At 39.8% G+C, this 20419-nt stretch overlaps 1 protein-coding gene and 1 long non-coding RNA gene across 2 annotated transcripts in view; one reads left to right on the top strand and one right to left on the bottom strand.

Annotated features, from left to right (window-relative positions):
* tmco4 (transmembrane and coiled-coil domains 4) overlaps positions 1-18989 on the top strand; it is a 111905-nt gene extending 92916 nt beyond the window's left edge. The window contains exon 14 of the mRNA XM_043675786.2: positions 18366-18989. Coding sequence (XP_043531721.1) covers positions 18366-18563 — 198 coding nt within the window. The 3' untranslated portion in view covers positions 18564-18989. The remainder of the gene's footprint in view (positions 1-18365) is intronic.
* Positions 1-20419, bottom strand: part of LOC148139782 (uncharacterized) — a 519617-nt gene that overhangs the window by 191655 nt on the left and 307543 nt on the right. The gene's annotated exons all lie outside the window — the stretch shown is intronic.

A 20419-nucleotide genomic window follows, 5' to 3' on the forward strand; every position in this document is an offset into this window, starting at 1 on the left:
AAGCTTTTGCTGGCTGTAGATGCGATATGTGAACCATCTGTTTGCAATGAAATGTGCAAAGATTTGGTTTAGCTCCTAGTTTCAGGTTTTTTTTTCTATTCGTAAGGAAGTGGTTTGTTCTCTGTCCTTCAACGCTCTCAAAAATAACTATTGGATTTGGTATTGGTTTTGAGTGTCCTGTTGTTGTGAGGTTAGTGTGTTGGCTTTAAGTGTCCTGTTGCCATGACACTGTGCATTGACTAGGAATGTCCTGTTACTGTGAAATTAGTGTGTTAGTTTTGGATGTTCTACTACTATGAGGTTCAGTGTGTTGACTTTAGTAGCTGCAAGTTAAGGTGTTAATGTTTAGTGTCCTATATTGCAGAGGTTAAAATGTAGGCTTCCAATAACTATCGACTCCGAATTGAATTGAATTACATTTATTATCACGTACGCACATGCGTACAGTGAAAAGTTTACAAATTACCACTTATAACACCATGAGAGGTCAGAGTTAACATTGCTCCTTATTTGTAGAAGCCAACACACCTATGTGCCAATCGTTAGCAACTGATAAGTTGGAACAGTTTAGACAAGTAGGTATCCATCCATATTTAGCAGCAAGGTGGCCCTTATTGCATGGTGCCAATGGAAAACTTGCCTCTCATTGAATAAATCCCAGAGCACAATCCACAGAACCGTGGAAATTTTTACACAGTTGGGCGAGGAACAAAATGCAGAAAGGGAAACGCCCTATACATAGACAAACATTCAGGGGTCAGAGAAAAAATGTATTAGAGTGCAGTTTTATTCCTTGTGGAGATGTTGAAGGCTGTTTCTCTGTACAGACATAGATTAATAAATAGGCTGAGGATGAGAATGTTTACCACTGATAAATTATGCCAATTAATTTTAAACATTTGATTTTGTGCTTTGTAAAGAGATGGGTGAAAGGCTGCAGATAGAGGGGGTTTTAATTTCCTGTTGGAATATTTTCAGTTTCATTGGCAACAAAGTGCAAACAAGAAATCCTTTCCAGTCCAATTTGGCTTTGAGAATGATTAAGTATCAGTAAGTCAACAAATAACAGAAAAGCAAAGTGCAGTGAACTGTTGGAGCTGCCTTACAGACCAACTTGGATCTTAGAATCCTGCAACACAAGGAGACCATTTGACCCATTGTGTCTCTGCAAACTCTTAGAACTATTCAACCAGTTGCACTTCCCTACCTTTTCTCCATAGGCTGCAATTTATTGCTTTTAAATAGATATCCTGTTCCCTTTAAAAGTTACTTTTGAATTGTTTGCCCCATTTTGAAGCCAGTGCATTACATGGAGTAATGTCACCATTAACTGGAAGTAGCAGGTGAAATGTAATGCCCTCCCCTGAAGCTGGTATAGTAACAGGAGCAATTTAATCAGAACCCTGTCATCATCCCACTTCCACTCCAATTCAGACTAAGATGGGGAGCTTCGTGGATGGTCTTCCCACACCAGCATCAGCTTGATGACTTTAAGTGGGCATTTAATACCCGCTTAATGGCCTCATCTGCTGCCCGATGGTCTTCACCCAACAGCAATTGAGACTTTACCTGTGGCAAGCTTGAAAAGTGAACCCTGTCCTGGTTGCTTTTTAAAATTTATTCATTCATGGGATGTGTGTGTCGTAGGCTGGGCCAGCATTTATTACCCATCCCAAATTACCCAGAGGGCAGTAAGTGATCACTACATTGCTGTGGGTCTGGGGTCACATGTAGGCCAGACTGGATAAGGATGTCACTTTCCGTCCCTAAAGGACAGGGTTGGAGGGTTTGAGCTACAGGGAGAGGCTGAATAGGCTGGGACTGTATTCCCTGGAGTGTCAGAGGCTGAGGGCTGACCTTCTAGAAGTTTATAAAATCATGAGATTGTAAATAGACAAGGTCATTGCCCTGGCTGTGGGAGTCCAGAGGGCATAGGCATGGGGTGAGGGGGAAAAAATTTAAAGGGACCCAAGGGGCAACTACTTCATGCAGAGGGTGGTGCATGTATGGAATGAGCTGTCAGAGGAAGTGGTGGAGGCTGGTGCAATGACAACATTTAAAAGGCATCCGGATGGGTATATGAATAGAAGGGTTTAGAGGGAAATGGGCCAAATGCTGGCAAATGGGACTAGATTAGTTTAGGATATCAGGACAAGCTGGACTGAAGGGCCTGTTTCAGTGCTGTACATCTCTATGACAGATGGGTGAACCAGATGGGTTCTTCTGACAATCAGCAATAGTTTCATGGTCATCATTAGACTCTTTAATTACACATTTTTATTGAATTCAAATCCTACCATCTGCTATGGCTAAATTCAAACCTGGGTTCCCAGAACATTACCTGGGTCTCTGGAATATCCGTCCAGCAATAATACTACTAGGCCATCACCTCCCCTGATTCTAGGCTTCCAGCACGGGGAAGGAGACCCCTTGTTGTCAGGCACTCAGTCCCTGATTGAGAGGACCTAGAAGCAGGAAGGATAGAGACTGTTGAAAGACATCCTTCTTCTCTTGATGCATTCTCTCCTTTCCCCATGATTCCCTTTCACACTATCAGTCACCTGTGACCTTGGTTCCTCAACAATCCCGGGCCATGACCGTCGCGTTTAACACCCTGAGAGGAAACATTACAAACGTATGAATATGCGTAAGTTAATGCTCTCGCTGATAGAGGGTTATTGTTTTGTCACACTGATCAATATTATTTATTTATTTATACGTATATGTACATGAGTGTAGTTGTGTTCTTTTTGTACTGTTTTTGGTTTAATGAATTTTAAAAATCCCTTTTTCATTAAAAATATCTTTTAAACAAAAACAATCCTGGGCCCCTGGTCAGTGCATTATTACTGGCAGCCACTGCCTATCCTGTTGCACGGTTCGAAAGGCTGGAAGCTGTTTTGTTGGGGACAGGGTTCCCAGCCCTGAGGCTCTTGATCCCACTACTGCCCAATTAAGTGCTTGATAGACTGTGGATTCAGTGGGCCTTCCTAAAAACAGGTACTGTAGGCTCTGGCTGGGTTTTCAGTTGGTGGATGAGTCCCCCATCACCTGTGTTAAGTCCAAATGGGATTGTGACAAAAAGTTCTTCAAAAGAACATTGCTGCAGTACATCTAAATATAGTTTGTAGCTGAATTATTTAATTTCCACCTGATTTTATTTTAATTAGATTTCTATGTGGTGAGAACAAATGCATAAATCTTTTTCAGAAAACGAAAGATTGACAGTACAGGAGTGTATTCACGCGATTGCGTCTATCCTAGTGCTTGCTCTTCAAATTAGTCAAAGTAAGCTTTTATGTTCTTCTTTTTCATATATTTCTCCAGTTACCATTTACATTCTGTTTACTCTCAGCCACAGCAACCATTTCCTATAAAGTATACCACGGATTACAGAATATTAGAAAAACTCTAACTTCCTTTGAGGATAATTATAGAGTCATAGAGATGTACAGCTCGGAAATAGACCCTTTGATCCAACTTGTCCATGCGAACCAGATATTCCCACCCAATCTAGTCCCACCTGCCAGCACCTGGCCCATATCCGTCCAAACCCTACCTATCCATATACCTATCTAAATGCCTTTTAAATGTTGCAATTGTACTAGCCTCCACCACTTCCTCTGGCAGCTCATTCCATACACATACCACCCTCTGTGTGAAAAAGTTGCCCCTTAGATTTTTTTTTATATCTTTCCCCTCTCCTAAACCTATGCCCTCTAGTTCTGGACTCTCCGACCCCAGGGAAAAGACTTTGTCTATTTATCCTAATCATGCCCCTCATGATTTTATAAACCTCTATAAGGCCACCCCTCAGCCTCCGATGCTCCAGGGAAAATAGCCCTAGCCTATTCAATCTCTCCCTGTAACTCAAATCCAACCCTGGCAACATCCTTGTAAATCTTTTCTGAACCCTTTCAAGTTCCACAACATCTTTCCGATAGGAAGGAGACCAGAATTGCATGCAATATTCCAACAGTGGCCTAACCAATGTCCTGTACAGCTGCAACATGACCGCCCAACTCCTGTACTCAATACTCTGACCAGTAAAGGAAAGCATACTAAATGCCTTCTTTCACTATCCCATAATCATGAGACTGCATTCTTTATTCATAAATTGACAACCTGTTACACCACTTTTTCATTTTTTTTTATCGCAATACTTTTATGTTATTATAGTTTTTAATTAGATCTCTTTATTCCAAAAAAAAAACTCAACTGTTTGGAGCAAGCAAGCATAGAGAATGCTGGAGAAATTCAGAACTGTTGTGAACTCAGGACATGTTTGGGAACATGGGATTGGGATGTCATAGCTATTACAGAAACGTGGCTGAGGGATGGATAGGACTGGCAGCTCAGTGTTCCAGGTTTTAGATGTTCTAGGAAGGATAGAAGGGGAGGCAAGAGAGGAGGAGGTGTGGTTATTTTGATTAAGGAAAATGTTACTATTGTAATTAGAGGAGCTATTTCTAAAATTTCATTATGAAAATATATGGGTTGAATTAGAAAAGGACTGATCACCTTGATGGGATTGTACTAAAGGCTCCCCAATAGTTAGAGGGAAATGAGGAACAAATATGTATAGAGATCTCAGATATATGTAAGAATAAAAAGGTTTTAATAGTAGATTATTTTAATTTTCCAAACATTGACTGGGACTAACATAGTGTTAAAGGCTTTGTAATGAAGAATTTGTTAAGTATGTTCAAGAAAATTTTCTTTATCAATATGTCAGTGTTCCAACTAGAGGGAGCAAGCCTGACCTTGTCTTGAGTAATAAAGCAGGACAAGTGACTGAAGTGATATTAGGGGAACACTTTGGTCCTAGTGATCATAATGCTATTAGTTTTGAAATAGTTATGGAAAAGAAGAAGCCTTCCATAAAAGTTCACGTTTTTAATTGGAGTAAAGCAAATTTTAATGGTCGGAGACAAGAACTTTCAAAAGTTGATCGGAGTAAGCTGTTCACAGGTAAAGGGAGGTCTGTTAGGTGGAAGGCTTTCAGAAGTGTAATAACAAGAGTTCAGAGTCATTATGTTCCTGTTGGAGTGAAAGGTAAGAGTAGTAGAAATAGGAACAATGGATAAATAAGATATTGAGTCAAGAATTTTTTAAAATATCATAGATATAGACAGCTGGCTTCAAATGAATCTCTTGAACAGTATAAAACGTGTCAGGGCATTCATAAGAGGGAGATCAGTAAGGCAAAGAGGGGATATGAAATAACCCTGGCAAATAAGGTTTAGGATAATCCAAAGAGATTCTACAAATACATTAAGAGAAAGAGAGCATCTAGAGAGTTGGGTCGCTTAAAGATCAAAGAGGTCATCTTTGTGTTGAACCTGAAGAGATGGAGAGATATTAAATGAATATTTCATGTCAGTTTTTATTGTGGAGAAAGAATTTGAGGCTAGAGAACTCAGTGAAATGAATATTGATGTTTTGAAAGCAGTTCACATGACAGAAGAGGTCTTGGGAAACATGAAAGTGGCTAACTCTTCAGGACCTGATCTAGTATAGCTCAGGACATTGTAGGAAGTTAGGGAGGAAATTGCAGGGTCCCTTGCAGAAATATTTGTGTCATGTGTTTCCACACTGTAAGAAATCTAATCTAATCTAATCTATAACTATGGGTGAAGTGCCAGATGACTGGAAAATAGCTAATGTTGTGTCTTTGTTTAAGAAGGATTGTGAAGAGAAGCCTGGGAACTATAGACCTACAAGTCTGAATTTGGTGGTGGTACATTGTTGTGGGCAGTTCTGAAAAATAGGATTTATATGCACTTGATTGAGATTTTTGAGGAAGTAACAAAGAAGATTGATGAGGGCAAAACAGTGGATTTTGTTTACTTGGACTTCAGTTGACAAGATTCCACATAGTAAACTAATTAGTAAAGATAGATTACATGGGATTCAGGGTGAGCTTGTCAGTTGAGTACAAAATTGGCTTGAGACAGAGGTTGATGGTGGAGGGTTGTTTTTCAGACTGGAGACTTGTTACCCATGGTGTTCCACAGGGATTGGTGCTGGGTCCACTTTTGTTTGCCATTTATATAAATGGTTTAGATGAGATTATAGAAGGCATTGTTAGTAAATTTGCAAGTGACAAAAATTGGTGATACAGTGGGCAGTGAAAAAGGATATCTAAGATTACAATGCGATCTTGATCAATTGGCTAAATGGGCTTAAAAGTATACATGGAGTTTAATTTGGAGATAAATGTGAGGTATCGCATTTTGTTAAAACAAACAAGGGCAGGCTTATTCAATTAAAAGTAGGGCCTTGGGTAGTGCTGTAGAACAGGGAGAACTAGGGGTTCATGTGCATAATTCTTTGAAGTTTGCGTCACATGTAGACTAGGTGGTAAAGAAGATGTTTAGCACACCTCTCTTCATTGCTGAGACCTTTGAATATAGGAGTTGGAATGCCATATTGAGGTTGTAGAGGATGTTAGTGAAGCCTCTTCTGGTATACTGTATTCAGTTCTGCTCATCCTGTTATAAGAAGGACAGTATTAAGCTAGAGAGGATTCAGAAGAGGTTTACCAGGATGTTGGTGGGAAAAAGGGTTTCAGTTATAAGGACAAGGTGGAACTTTTTTCACTGGGCCATGGAAGGTTGAGGGGTGACCTTATAAAGTCATGAGAGTAGAAATAAGGTGAATAGCAAAGATCTTTTCCCTAGGATTTCAAGACTACGGGGCATATTTTTAAGGTGAGAGGAGAAAGGTTTAAAAAGAATCTGATGGGCAACTTTTTTACACAACATGTGGTTCATATGTGGATTGAACTTTGAGAGGAAGTGGTAGATTTGGGTATAGTTACAACATTTAGAAAACATTTGGATAATTACATGAATAGGAAATGTTTGGTAGGATATCGACCAAGTACAGGCAAGTGGGACAACTTAGTTTGAGATTATGGTCAGTATGGACTGTTTGGATCGAAGGGTCCATTTCTGTGCTGGGTGACTCAATACCTCTATAGAGTCATAACATTAACTCTGTTTCTTTCTCACTTAGGCTGTTAGGCCTGCTGAGGTCCTCCAGCATTTTGTGTTTGTATCATATTTCAAGCATCCATAGCATTTTGCTTCTATTCAATTATATGAAGATTTTCTTAATATCATCTTATTTTTCTGGTATCATTCTGATGAGTCTTTGCTGTTCTCTTTCCATGTCCTGAATATCTTTCCTCCAATGGGTGCAAAGCTGCCTACATCAACCTTTAGCTATTATCTAAACAATGTCTTGCACAGATTCAGCAGCACCTGCTTGCCCCCACTCATAGTCAGAATTCAGTTTGCTTTCTTAATCTGCAAACTCATTTTTAAATAACTCTATTTTTGAACCCTGAAATCTCTCTCTACTTCCTCTCTGAAATGAGTTTTATCATTTACGGTACACTTGCTCTTCTTTCTAGTATTTACTTCATACTTTCCTGCATTGAGCTGCTATCTGCATAGTTAGCTGTGCCTGTTTAGAAAATAAATTTTCTTGGGTTTTCCAACCTTTATGTCATTTATTGACCTCGCTTTGATACCCAAAGCAAATGCAATGCTGCATGTTTCCTTACTGGACATGTAAAATTAGGACTAAGGAAACAGAGTTAGGTGCATTTGAAGAACCTCTCCTCCATTTTGATAGTCCCAGTCTATCTTAGGTTCCCTATAGTTCCAACCACAAATTAATCAGTAATTTACTCTGAGTATGTTAGCAGATTCCTTTCTATTCCCCAACTCTAACCAGATAGTAACAACCATCAATGCAAACTTTCCTGTAACAATAATTTTCTCTTTAATTAATAAAACTATTGATGTTCCCTTTTTTTTAATCATCATCATCATCTCTCCAGAAAATATTTAGCCCAGTTTCCATCAAGGCTTCATCATCATGGTCTTCCATCATAATCAGTGTCCATTAGTTTTACTCTAGTGATGTAGAGGGATAAGTGTGCACTGCAGGGCAAGAGTTATAGCTGGGGTCAGGGAAATTATGATGCGGTGAGGCACGACCTAGGATGCGTGGCTTGGAAAAGTAGGCTTCAAGGCATGGGCACAATTGATATGTGGAGCTTGTTCAAGGAGCAACTATTGAGTGTCCTTGATAAGTATGTACCTGTCAGGCAGGGAGGAAAGGGTCGTGTGAGGGAGCCGTGGTTTAATAAGGAATTGGAATCCCTTGTTAAATGGAAGAGGGCGGCTTATGTAAAGATGAGGCGTGAAGGTTCAATTGGGGCGATTGAGAGTTATAAGGTAGCCAGGAAGGATCTGAAGAGAGAGCTAAGAGCAGCAAGGAGGGGACATGAAAAGTCCTTAGTTGGTAGGATTAGGGAAAACCCTAAGGCTTTCTATAGGTATGTCAGCAATAAAAGAATGACTAGGGTAGGAATAGGTCCAGTCAAGGATAGTAGTGGGAAGTTGCGTGTGGAGGCTGAAGAGATTGGGGAGTCACTGAATGAATACTTTTCGTCAGCATTCACTCAGGAACAGGACATTGTTGCCGATGTGAATATTGAGTCACAATTAATTAGAATGGATGGCTTTGAGGTATGTAGGGAAGAGGTGTTGGAAATTCTGGAAAGGGTGAAAATAGATAAGTCCCCTGGGCCTGATGGCATTTATCCTAGGATTCTCCGGGAAGCAAGGGAGGAGATTGCAGAGCCATTGGCCTTGATTTTTATGTCCTCGTTGTCTACAGGAATAGTGCCAGTAGACTGGAGGATAGCAAATGTGGTTCTCTTGTTCAAGAAGGGGAGTAGGGATAACCCTACTAACTATAGGCCGGTGAGTCTCACTTCTGTTGTGGGCAAAGTCTTAGCGAGAATTGTAAAGGATAGGATTTATGAACATCTGGATAGGAATAATGTGATCAAAGATAGTCAGCATGGTTTTGTGAAGGGCAGGTCGTGCCTCACAAACCTTATTGAATTCTTTGAGAAGGTGACTAAGGAGGTAAACGAGGGTAAAGCGGTAGATGTGGTGTATATGGATTTTAGTAAGGCGTTTGATAAGGTTCCCCATGGTAGGCTACTGCAAAAAATACGGAGGTATGGCATTGAGGGTGAGTTGGAGGTTTGGATTAGGAATTGGCTGGCTGGAAGAAGACAGAGGGTAGTAGTTGATGGCAAAGGTTCATCTTGGAGTGCAGTTACTAGCGGTGTTCCACAAGGATCTGTTTTGGGACCATTGCTGTTTGTCATTTTTATAAATGACCTGGACGAGGGGCTAGAAGGTTGGGTGAGCAAGTTTGCAGATGATACGAAAGTCGGTGGAGTTGTTGACAGTGAGGAAGGATGTGTCAGGTTACAGCAGGATATAGATAAGTTGCAGAGCTGGGCAGAAAGGTGGCAAATGGAGTTCAATGTAGGTAAGTGTGAGGTGATTCACTTTGGTAAGAGTAACAAAAAGACGGGGTACTGAGCTAATGGTCGGATACTTGGTAGTGTGGATGAGCAGAGGGATCTTGGTGTCCATGTACACAGATCTCTGAAAGTTGCCACCCAGGTAAATAGTGCGGTGAAGAAGGCATATGGCGTACTGGCTTCTATCGGTAGAGGAATTGAGTTCCGGAGTCCTGAGGTCATGTTGCAGTTGTATAAGACTCTGGTGCGGCTGCATCTGGAGTATTGTGTGCAGTTTTGGTCGCCATACTATAGGAAGGATGTGGAGGCACTGGAACGGGTGCAGAGGAGGTTTACCAGGATGTTGCCTGGTATGGTAGGAAGATCGTATGAGGAAAGGCTGAGGCACTTGGGCCTGTTTTCATTGGAGAAAAGAAGGTTTAGGGGTGACTTGATAGAGGTGTACAAGATGATTAGGGGTTTAGATAGGGTTGACCATGAGAACCTTTTTCCACGTATGGAGTCAGCTATTACGAGGGGGCATAGCTTTAAATTAAGGAGTGGTAGGTATAGGACAGATGTTAGGGGTAGATTCTTTACTCAGCAAGTCGTGAGTTCATGGAATGCCCTGCCAGTAGCAGTGGTGGATTTTCCCTCTTTATGGGCATTTAAACGGGCATTGGATAGGCATATGGAGGATAGTGGGCTAGTGTAAGCTAGGTGGGCTTGGATCGGCGCAACATCGAGGGCCGAAGGGCCTGTACTGCGTTGTATTTTTCTATGTTCTATGTTTTCTATGTTCACTGTTCCCTCGCCTTATTTATAATGGCTTTCACATTCTTATATATTCTGAACACATTTACTTATTGCTCATAAATGTCTTCCTCCTATTATCTTCAGTCTTTAGCTGCTGTTCTCCTTAACCTCCCCATCCTAAAGCCCACATTTCTGTGGCATTCTGCCTGCAGTTGATTGATTGTCTATCTTGACAGTCAACCATACGTTGTAAAGTTTGAATCTCTCCTGTTTTCAATTGCCCCCCGCTCCCAGCTCCATATACAATTTAACCTTTACTAGTTAATTGCTGCTGGTTTAGGTGATCTCCACCCTTCTGTAAGATTGTGCCCTGTCTGAAATTCATGCAATTCCTTATAAATTTCAAGTCTCCCTTTCTACACTATTTATCAAACTACAATATGAAATAGCTAATTTGTTTCTCTCTGACTGCTCATTATGTGGCACTGGAGGTAACTCTGAGGTCACTGGCCTGGACATTCTGACTTTCAACCTAGAAAATCTTAATTCCTCAAATTCTGTTTTCAAGATTCCCATTATTTTATTTCAAGGTTTCGCAAACATAGTTAACTAATGTAGACAGTCAATTGGCAGATGTTATTTTCTGATAGCTTGTTGAGTTTGTTAAGGAGTAGAAGTTAATGTCAGATACATTAGTTAATTAAATAAAGCAAGTTATACAACCATGACAACCGGGGATGATTTATTGACACCAGGGGAGAAACAGGCTGTCAGCGCAGAGTGTGCTGGTATTATTTGAAGTTATGAGGCAGCATCCTGCTGCGTAGCTGATGTGTTAGGGATCTTTTCCCTTCATCTTCGTTCTTTTCTTCTGGCCTTTCTCCCACCTGCCAGATGGGGACCACTCAATGAAGACTGCTGTCTGGGGACTGCCCAATAAAATTGCTGCCTACTGGGTCTGTTGATGAGAGCTTTCCAGAAAGAACTCCACTTTGATTCTGAGCACTTATTGTTATATCATACTTCTAAGGATGGGTTATTTTCTCTGTATCAGTCAATTATCTGAACTCTTTGGCCATTGGCCTTGGGACTCATGATGTTAAGTAATCATTGTCCCATCTCCATTTGAAGGTTAGTTTGCATTCTCTCGAAGAACTAAACTTCCTTATTTTCAAAAACAATATAGACTGTTGTCTCCAGTTCAGTGTGCATCCTGACATTATCCTTCCCTTTCTTTTACCCATTCAAGAATTTTGAAGATATTAAATCTGTTAAATTAAATCCAATGCTACACAGTAAAAACAAGGAAAATTCAGCTATTAAGGAACACCCAATATACAGCACCAACCTGCTCTTCTATGTATGAAATTCAGTGCCAGTGTGCTTACCCTGCCTTTCCATCAGGTTAGGTGGCTTGGCCATAAGAAAATTCAGAGTTACAGGGATATGTTAGTGGGCAGTGAGTCTGGGTGGGGTGCTGTTCAGATGGTCGATGTGGACTCAATGGCTGAATCTTCCATTCTAGAGCAATTCTATGATTTCACTCACATGGTTATATCCTTCATGCTTGCACTTTGGAGGCTCCAAATAATGTTATCGATTTGTCTAACTATTGGATCTCCTCTAGCTACAATTTACCGTTTCTCAGCACTCCCTATTACCACACCATCCCTTGAGCCACTAACCTTATCTATCATAATATCCAACAAGACCTTGTTGTAGGCAATATCAAACACTTCCTGCAAGTTTGACATAACAATGGCTTTCAATGTGCTGCCATGATGAATGGATTGAAAGGATTGAACTCTATAACTTCATTTGGTTTCTAGCTTCAGGACTTATGACAATCTTCATGTGGGAATCATAAAACTAATTAACCTTTAAATGAAGAAAATACCAAAAGATTTCACTTTTTGAACATTTACTTTGATACCAGCCAGAATTAATGTAAATTAAGCCTGAGGAAAATTATGGTCAGTACAAACAATAAAGTACACTTACAATAGCAGATACAATATTTACTTCTTGCACAAATGTGCCACCATGTACAATTTCATCATCTTTACAACGTGGCCTCTGGCATATCATATCTCTTGTTTTTCTTATTCAATCAATTTGGCCTTCGAGTCAACTGCAACAATTGCTCCACTCTTTATCTGAAGCTAGTCAGCACCCAAGTGGTACACACTTACTGAACCTCCATGGCAAGATTTGCAACAGTCTTGTTAGCTCAGATTTGCCAGAGATTCCTTTACCTAACATGTTGAATAAACTTCATTAACCAACTGGTCAGCTCTGGCAAAACTGGAATTTAGCGATCACAATCTACGATCTAATCCTTTTCTCACCTGTCCTACATTGTGCGCACAGTCCTTTGTAAATGTGCCTTCTTTGCTCTTCTCCTGTTGTAGTGTCTTTTCTGTAGCCACATTTTCCATATTGTACTGTTTCTGGGTCAGAGGTCATCACAGACTGAGCCTTGGTTCAGGCTAGACTGTACTTAATCAGATTCCTTCTCATGGTTGACCCCTCACTTGCAATGAAGAAATAGAATCCACTTCGTATTGTAGCCTTGACAGGAGTAATCATGCTCTGTGGCTTGCTTCAGAAGACAAATTATTCAGGACATTTTTCTTGTTTTTTTTTATTTCTCTTTCCTCTTCTGAAAATCCTGCATTCAGTGAGGTACTGATTTCACAGGCACTAATCCTTGATTAGGTGTAGTTACAGAAGTGCCAGTCACCCTCAGGTAGCTTGTCCAAATGACCATTTTATGAAGGAACCTAGGCAGTGAAAATCAGAAGGTTGCTCAACAATAAAAGACAATCCTTTCTTCATCCATTGTCCATATGCATGAACTTGTATAGCTTGCTATACACTGTTGAAGAAGATGAATTTGAGTTGATTTTTTCCTTCTCAACCTAGTGTTGTGGAGAACAAATTTAATTGAGAAACCAGAGTGACGTTGTCAAACTGGCCATTGGCAATGGTAAGAATCTGTGCCCAAATTATAACCTATCAAGATAAAACCAAGACCTGCAGTACAGAGCACCAGAGAACTTCAAATAAGGTGAGGTAAATCAGAGCGTAATGGCACCAAGCTTTGGTTTTAGAAGTCTGTCAAGTGCAGGAGAAAGAAGGATTGAAGCAAGTTAGGATTTTCTCAATTTTTAATTCTTTGGGGAGAAATAGTTAAGGAGATGGTGAACTGATTCTGCATTTGAGTTCAATGAGAATGCAAAGAATTGGAAGAGCACGTAAGATTTAAAGGTTGGAAGGAATTTTTCTAGGAACATTAGCTCACATTATAGACTCCACGTAAAAGGCTGCCCACACAGTACAAGAGATCAGAAGAAGGACCAAAATCCACAAGTAAAACAGTGCTGGACACTATGTGAAAGGTCATGCCTCAGTAACATTGTGAAATCCGTGCTAGAAGATTACTTAGCTGCTCACAGTTTTGACTCCACTTTAAATTAACCAGAATTCATAAAACAATAATGTTTTTAAATTTTAACAACCAAATATGCTAAGATTAGTGCTAATAGCTTCTTGTCAATTATGCTGTCATGGACAATTGGTTAGTAATAGATCAAGCTGAGTCATGAAGCTGGAAAGAATATCTCGGTCACACGTGAGAAATTGCCATTTGAAAGAGTTTGGCAGGCTTTTGTGGCACTGCACCACAGCAACAATTGATAGCTCCAGGAAAAAATGAGAGAGAAGCATAAAGATTGAAAATAGAAATCAAAGACTTAATGTTTTTTGGTTTTCAGAAAGTGGTTGAGTGAGCAAAACATTCACCCTTTGCCGCTGGTCACTTCAACAGTGAGTAGCATCAAACCACAGTAGTGGCTTCTCATCATTACTTGAATCATATAAGATATGATTCTTTAATTTGGCTTGATGTGAGATATTAATGAATAGTTACATTAATTATTGAAGCTAAGTGTAATCTAATAAATATTTTTGGACACATGGAAGATTTAGGCACTTTCCATCCAGTTTGTTTGGCAAGTGAAATAATTAGTTAATGAAATGAATGTGGCAGCCTGGGGAAATAGGATTCAGTCTGTACATGGAACAGCTTGTCTGCATGCCTCACTGAAACTGTCATCATTTTCTTTCAGTCCCAGTGGCAATCTATAGTGCTTTTCCATAAAACAAATTATCGAATAGATATCTTCCTGAGAAAAGACCATTAGGCCCATCAAACCTTCTCCTTTCACAGCCCAAGTACTCAGTTAATCTCCCACCACAGCCCCTGGTAAAACTATGTTATTTTAGTCTGTGCTCCATAGTACAGTCTCTTTCTACAACCTAAGGAGAAGTTGCTTCTTCAGGGACAGGACCTGAACCATTTCATTTGTCCTATGTAATATAGACGATCTGCTCATTTATATTTATATCCTTAGAAAGTTGTGCATAAATATTTCCTGATTTCTAAGGACAACTAAACCAAAGTTCGGAATATTCATTTATCATTCTCTCTCATTTGGACCATTCAATCTTAGACCCCTACCCTTAGCAGGCAGAAATTCCAACAAAACAGAAACACTGTTAATTTTACATATTACCTTAAGAGTGTATGCAGCTTTATAACCTACATTCCAAACAGAGAGTATTTCAACTTCTGATTGTAAATACATGTACAAAACGTATAAATCAGGAGCAAGAGTAGCTATTCATCCCCTGAAGCCTGTTATGCCATTCATAAAGACCATGGCTAATCTCACTGTAATCTTGCATACACATTCATGCCCATCCCAATAATTTCTGAAACCCTTGCTTAACAAAAGTCTGTTTAACTCCACCTTAAAAAACATCCCAAGGAGTTTGCTACCACCAGCTTTCCAGGAAAAGAGTTCCAAAGGCTCACGATTCGCTGAGATAAAAAAAATATGTAATCACTGACTTAATTGGGCAGATCCTAACTTTTACACAGGGACCCCCAATTCTAAATTCTCCCCATTGACCTTGTCAAGATCACTCTGAACTTTATGCTTCAATCAAATTTCCTGTTACTCTGCTAAACTCCAGAGTATACAAGCCTCACGTGTCCAACCCTTCCTCATAAACAACCCTCCCATTGCAGATAATAGTCTTGTAAACTCTGAACTGCCTTCAATATATTTATGGGGAGAAAGTGAGGTCTGCAGATGCTGGAGATCAGAGCTGGAAATGTGTTGCTGGAAAAGTGCAGCAGGTCAGGCAGCATCCATGGAACAGGAGATTCGACGTTTCGGGCATAAGAAGGGCTTATGCCCGAAACGTCGATTCTCCTGTTCCCTGGATGCTGCCTGACCTGCTGTGCTTTTCCAGCAACACATTTCCAGCTTCAATATATTTATACCCTTTTTTCAATAAGGTGATGATAATGAGCACATTACTCCAGACGCAGCTCCACCAGTGCCCTGTATAACTGAAGCAAAACTTCCTTACTTTTTATTCAGTTCCCCAGCAATAAATTATAACTTTATATCTATTTTCCTAATTACGTGCTGCACCTCCGTAATAACCTTTTGCTATTAATGCATAAGGACCAACCAGATGCCTCTACTATCTGATCGTGATTAGTACAGCATTTCCTCTCATCATAGCCCAAGTCAGTGCTCCAACAAAATAAGCAGGTCAGGCAGCATCCAAGGAACAGGAGAATCGATGTTTCGGGCATAAGCCCGAAACGTCGATTCTCCTGTTCCTTGGATGCTGCCTGACCTGCTGCGCTTTTCCAGCAACACATTTTCAGCTCTGATCTCCAGCATCTGCAGTCCTCACTTTCTCCTCCAACAAAATAATTCAACACAATCACCAAAATACTAGAAAATGTTTATTGGAGATTTATAGTAACTTGAAATCACATTCATGTAAACGATCACAACAAGGCAAAGATTTATGCAACAAAATGTATTTTGAACATCATATTTATGTTATTAAATAACATTCTTTGGGCACCTTTATTCATAAAGTTATAATAAGATACACTTGTACATAGCTTCTCCTGGATTGTAATATTTGACACAGTTTGACATTGGCAGTATAAAGTACAAGAAACAATGCTCAGGTGTTGTTTCAATAAGTTGCATTTACAACTTTGTTTTTACCTACCACACAAGGTACTCTTCAGCATTATGTTTTTATTCAGCACATCTTTACTAACAGTATAAAGTTTAGAAATTCCCAGAGTTTTGAGACACTAGAAAAGTTGACAGGCAGCTGATTGAAATTTGTGTCTCATTGGCTCTTCCTTCAGAATTTCCATAGGGATTTGTGTGCCTGCTCCAGCATTGCTGAGGAAAATGTTTCCTGATCTCTGCATGGAGTCAGACAGCAGGCAGTACCATGCTCCAGTTAAGCTCATCCTTTTTTTTCAAAATTTTCTGTGTTGCATTTAATTATGGCTTGAAAGACGCCGCTATTTAATGTCATTCAGCAGAACTGGTGACTCAACACTACCACAAGTATTTTGTTGAATTGCCTATTGCAAACAGTTTAAATTAATAATGCACTCTGAACTTGGGCAAAATGTTGCATGATAAATAGAATCAGTTTCTAACATACATGTGTCCTTTAAACCCCTCTATTTCTCTCTGCCTTTAAAGTCACCTCCATTTTGACCACATCTTTCCTGGTCACCTTACTCAACACCCAGCTGTTTGTTTTCCTGTAAAACATACTGTTTTTTTTACATTATTGCTGCTTTATAATGATCAGTTGGTCTTACATACACCCACAGCAGCAATGTAAAAGAACTTATTTATGTTTTGAAGGAAATACAGCAGACTTTAACCTGAAATATTGTAGCATGGGATAATCAACCAGACGTAAGTCAATCTTAACCCATCATGACTATAATAAATCTGTGCTTTTACTGCACAGTCAGCACCAGAGTCATTTTGGTCAATGGCTACTAAAAGGGAAAATTTGGAAACACAGTGAGGAACAATTAGACTGCTGCATGGGTGGATGATTCAGAAAACACATTCTCTCCCTGGTGTGGTGGACTGATGTCCTTTTAGTTGAGAATCGGCTGGCAGTGATTAGCTGGACTCACATCTGTACATTAGCTACAGAGGCAAGGAGCACATCCCAGGATTAGTCATCAACAAAAAATACAGATGGTGCTGGAGAAACTCAGCAGGTCCGGCAGAGAGAAACAGAGTTAACATTTTGAGTTCAGTGACCAGTGAAAGGCTAATGGAATGCTGGTCTTTATGTAAATATATAGAGGACTGGAGTGTAAGGGCACAGAAATTATGCTGCAACTATACAAAACGCTGGTTGGACTTCACTTAGTAGACTGAGAGTATTATCTGGCCATCAGTCCTTAGGCAGGATATATTGATCTTGGTTTGCAAGAGTGTTATCTGCACTTCAGGGGTCAAGTTTTGAGGAGAGATTGTACAAATTAGGCCTGTTTTCTCTAGAATTTAGACAGTTTAAGGGTGATCTGGTTTAAGTCATCAAGATATTAATAGGAAAAGTCAGGATAGATAAACTATTTCCACTGGTTGGAGATAAAAGAACTTGGGGACATGGTCTAAAAATTAGGGCCAGACCATACAAGAGAGACATTAGGAAGCACTTCAACTACAAAGGCAGGTTGAGATTTGGAACTCTCTTCCAAAAATGGCAGTTGATACTAAATCTATTGTTAATTTTAAATTTGCAATGATAAATTTTTGTTCCTTAAAAGTATTAAGGACTACAGCTCAAAGGCAGGTATACAGAGTTAGGCCAGAGATCAGCCATAATCTCGTTGAATGACAGAACCAGCTAAAGGGCCTGAATGGCCTAATCCTGTTCCTATGTTGCTACCACCTTCCTGGAGCAAGAGCAGAAAATAGGGTCAGGTTAGGTTAAGCAATAAACAAGGCTACAAAATGACTGTTCAAGATGAAGTCAACTCTGTGAGTGGACCTCATAATATGATACCTGAATGCAGTTCTCCAGGCACTGTAGATGAATGACTGGCCTAGCTTGTTGAAGGAACCTGAAAACACGGACATGTGACTGTGGTATTGGAATTCTTCCCACTCATCTCCAGACTCCCCTGTAGGTCAACTGGACTAACAAATAGGGTATTCTAAGCTGTGCATGCCTGATTTTAAACCTTAGCAGCACCCCGCATATAGGTGGGGCTCTGCATCTTTCAACTTTAATAAGTGGTTCAGGTTCTCAGTGTGTGAAGTGAGTATATTTTCTGTAATCAGCGGTGTCAATAAGCAAAACTCTTTCACCTTTATAAAGTATTCTTTTTGTTTTGCAGGTAAATGGACATTTAGATTACATGAAGCAAATGGACACAATATTAAAGGTTGTGGGTGTAAAAACTAAGGATTGTCACTCAGAGGACAAATGGAATATTGGTCCCGTTTTTAACACTGGAGAGAATTGTACAGAAGAAGGAAAAGAAGGAACTAAAGATGACTTAAAAATAGATCCTGCCAGCAAGTCTGAGTCCTAAGCAGCCAATACTCAGTCCTAATTCCTTAATGGGAGATGATCTTTCAGAGACAGCAAGAGGAAATCAGCATTTCCCCCATCCAGAGGCTGCATCACTAGTTGTGCAACCTACATTTGGTCATGAAATACTGCTGTTGGGTTAGGATGTAAAGCCTTTGAGGTCCCTCAAGACAGATTGCAAATAATCTAACCATCCTGCGTCTGAAAAGAAATTTTCATTATATGTATTCAAATTTCAGTAAAATGGATGGATACGCCTTCAAATCATGGAGAATGGGAAACTGTTGCACACCACGTTTGCTGTCAAAAGAGATTAGACCAATAAGTGATTGTTGCTTATGTTCTGTAAAAATCTGAAGAGCTAATTAACTAATATAATTTAATATTGGTCAGAAATATTACTTAATAAAAAGCGTCTGTAACATCATTCTATTAGAAGTGAATTGTCAACAAAAAAGTGATCATGTTGTCTCTGATCCCTGTCTTGCTGGTACTCTCTGGGTTACAGAGTCACTTAGATCCCTAGATCTGTGCTGAGTAAGCTGGTCTCAGTTGGGATCCTGATTTGCCTTGATGCCCTAGAATAAGAAGCTGGTACAAATCAGGCAGGGTTCCTCATCAGTCACTAGTAACGTCTGGTGGAAATTGTGTTGCTTTGATGATTTGTTGTACTTGGTACTAAAAAGGACTCGGATGAGCAGTTGAAATGCCATACCGTTCAAGGCAATGGACCAAGTGTTGGAATGTGAGACTTTTGCAGATTTAGAATTGTTTTGTCAGTGCAAACTGACTCGGCTGAAGGGCCTCTTCGGTACTCTGAGATTTTATAATTCTATTATCTTTTAGCCAATACATGCATTTGCCTTATAATTCCCCTAGAGTGCAAACATTTCTAATAAGGGTTATGAACTTCACAGCAGTTGAGGGAAAGAATTACATGGAAGATTTCATGTTATTCATGGATTCATCCCAGAACTAGTTGTGTATGAAATAAGCCATTTAGGATTGACACAAGGAGAAATTTCTTCACTCAGAAGTGTATGGAATTCATTGCCACAGAAAGTGGTTGATGCCAATACATTGAATGTTTTTAAGAAGGAGTTAGATGTAGTTCTTCAGGTTGAATGGATTAAATGCTATGGGGAGAAATCAGGAACAGGGTATTGAGTTGCATGATCAGGCGTGATCATATTGAATGGTGAAACAGGCCAAAGGGGGCAATGGCATACACCTGCTACTATTACCTATATTTCCCTATGTTACTACCGTGTCCCAAATTGTGTTTGCACCAGTTATTGTAGAAGTGTGTTCTGTAAGGCAGTATGCCTGCTTGGAGACGTTTAGGCTTAACAGGATTGAACCTGACTCAAATACTCCCTTGCTTGAATGTCTGCTGTGATATTATGATCCCTCGGATAAGAAACTCATTATCATCTGGCTACATGCATCTTAAATTGGTGTTTCCAGAAGAGGAAAGGTGATGTTCTGAGCAAGGGTCATTGTATCTGAAACATTAACTCTGATTTCCCTTCACCGATGCTGTCAGACCTGCTGAGCATTCCCAGCAATTTCTGTTTGTTTCTGATTTACAGCATCTGCTGTTCTTTCAGTTTTTTTTAAGAGGAAAGGTGATGTTGGTACAATAGATCATTTGATATCACAAATACATTAGGAAATCAGAAAATATTTGTGTGAATTAACAGTTAAAATACACAGAAATCCAATAACAATTGAATGGGGTCAGGTGAGTAGGGTTTGATATCCAAGGAAGAGATTATCAGATTGCAAATAAAAATGAGGTCCAAAAATATGGGTGAGACCAAAGACGACTGAATATCATTTCAGAAAGGCAGAAGA

This window comes from Chiloscyllium plagiosum, unplaced genomic scaffold (genome assembly GCF_037043375.1).
Source record: "Chiloscyllium plagiosum isolate Xiang-an unplaced genomic scaffold, Cpla_swu_hap1 HiC_scaffold_37, whole genome shotgun sequence".
Lineage (NCBI taxonomy): Eukaryota > Metazoa > Chordata > Chondrichthyes > Orectolobiformes > Hemiscylliidae > Chiloscyllium > Chiloscyllium plagiosum.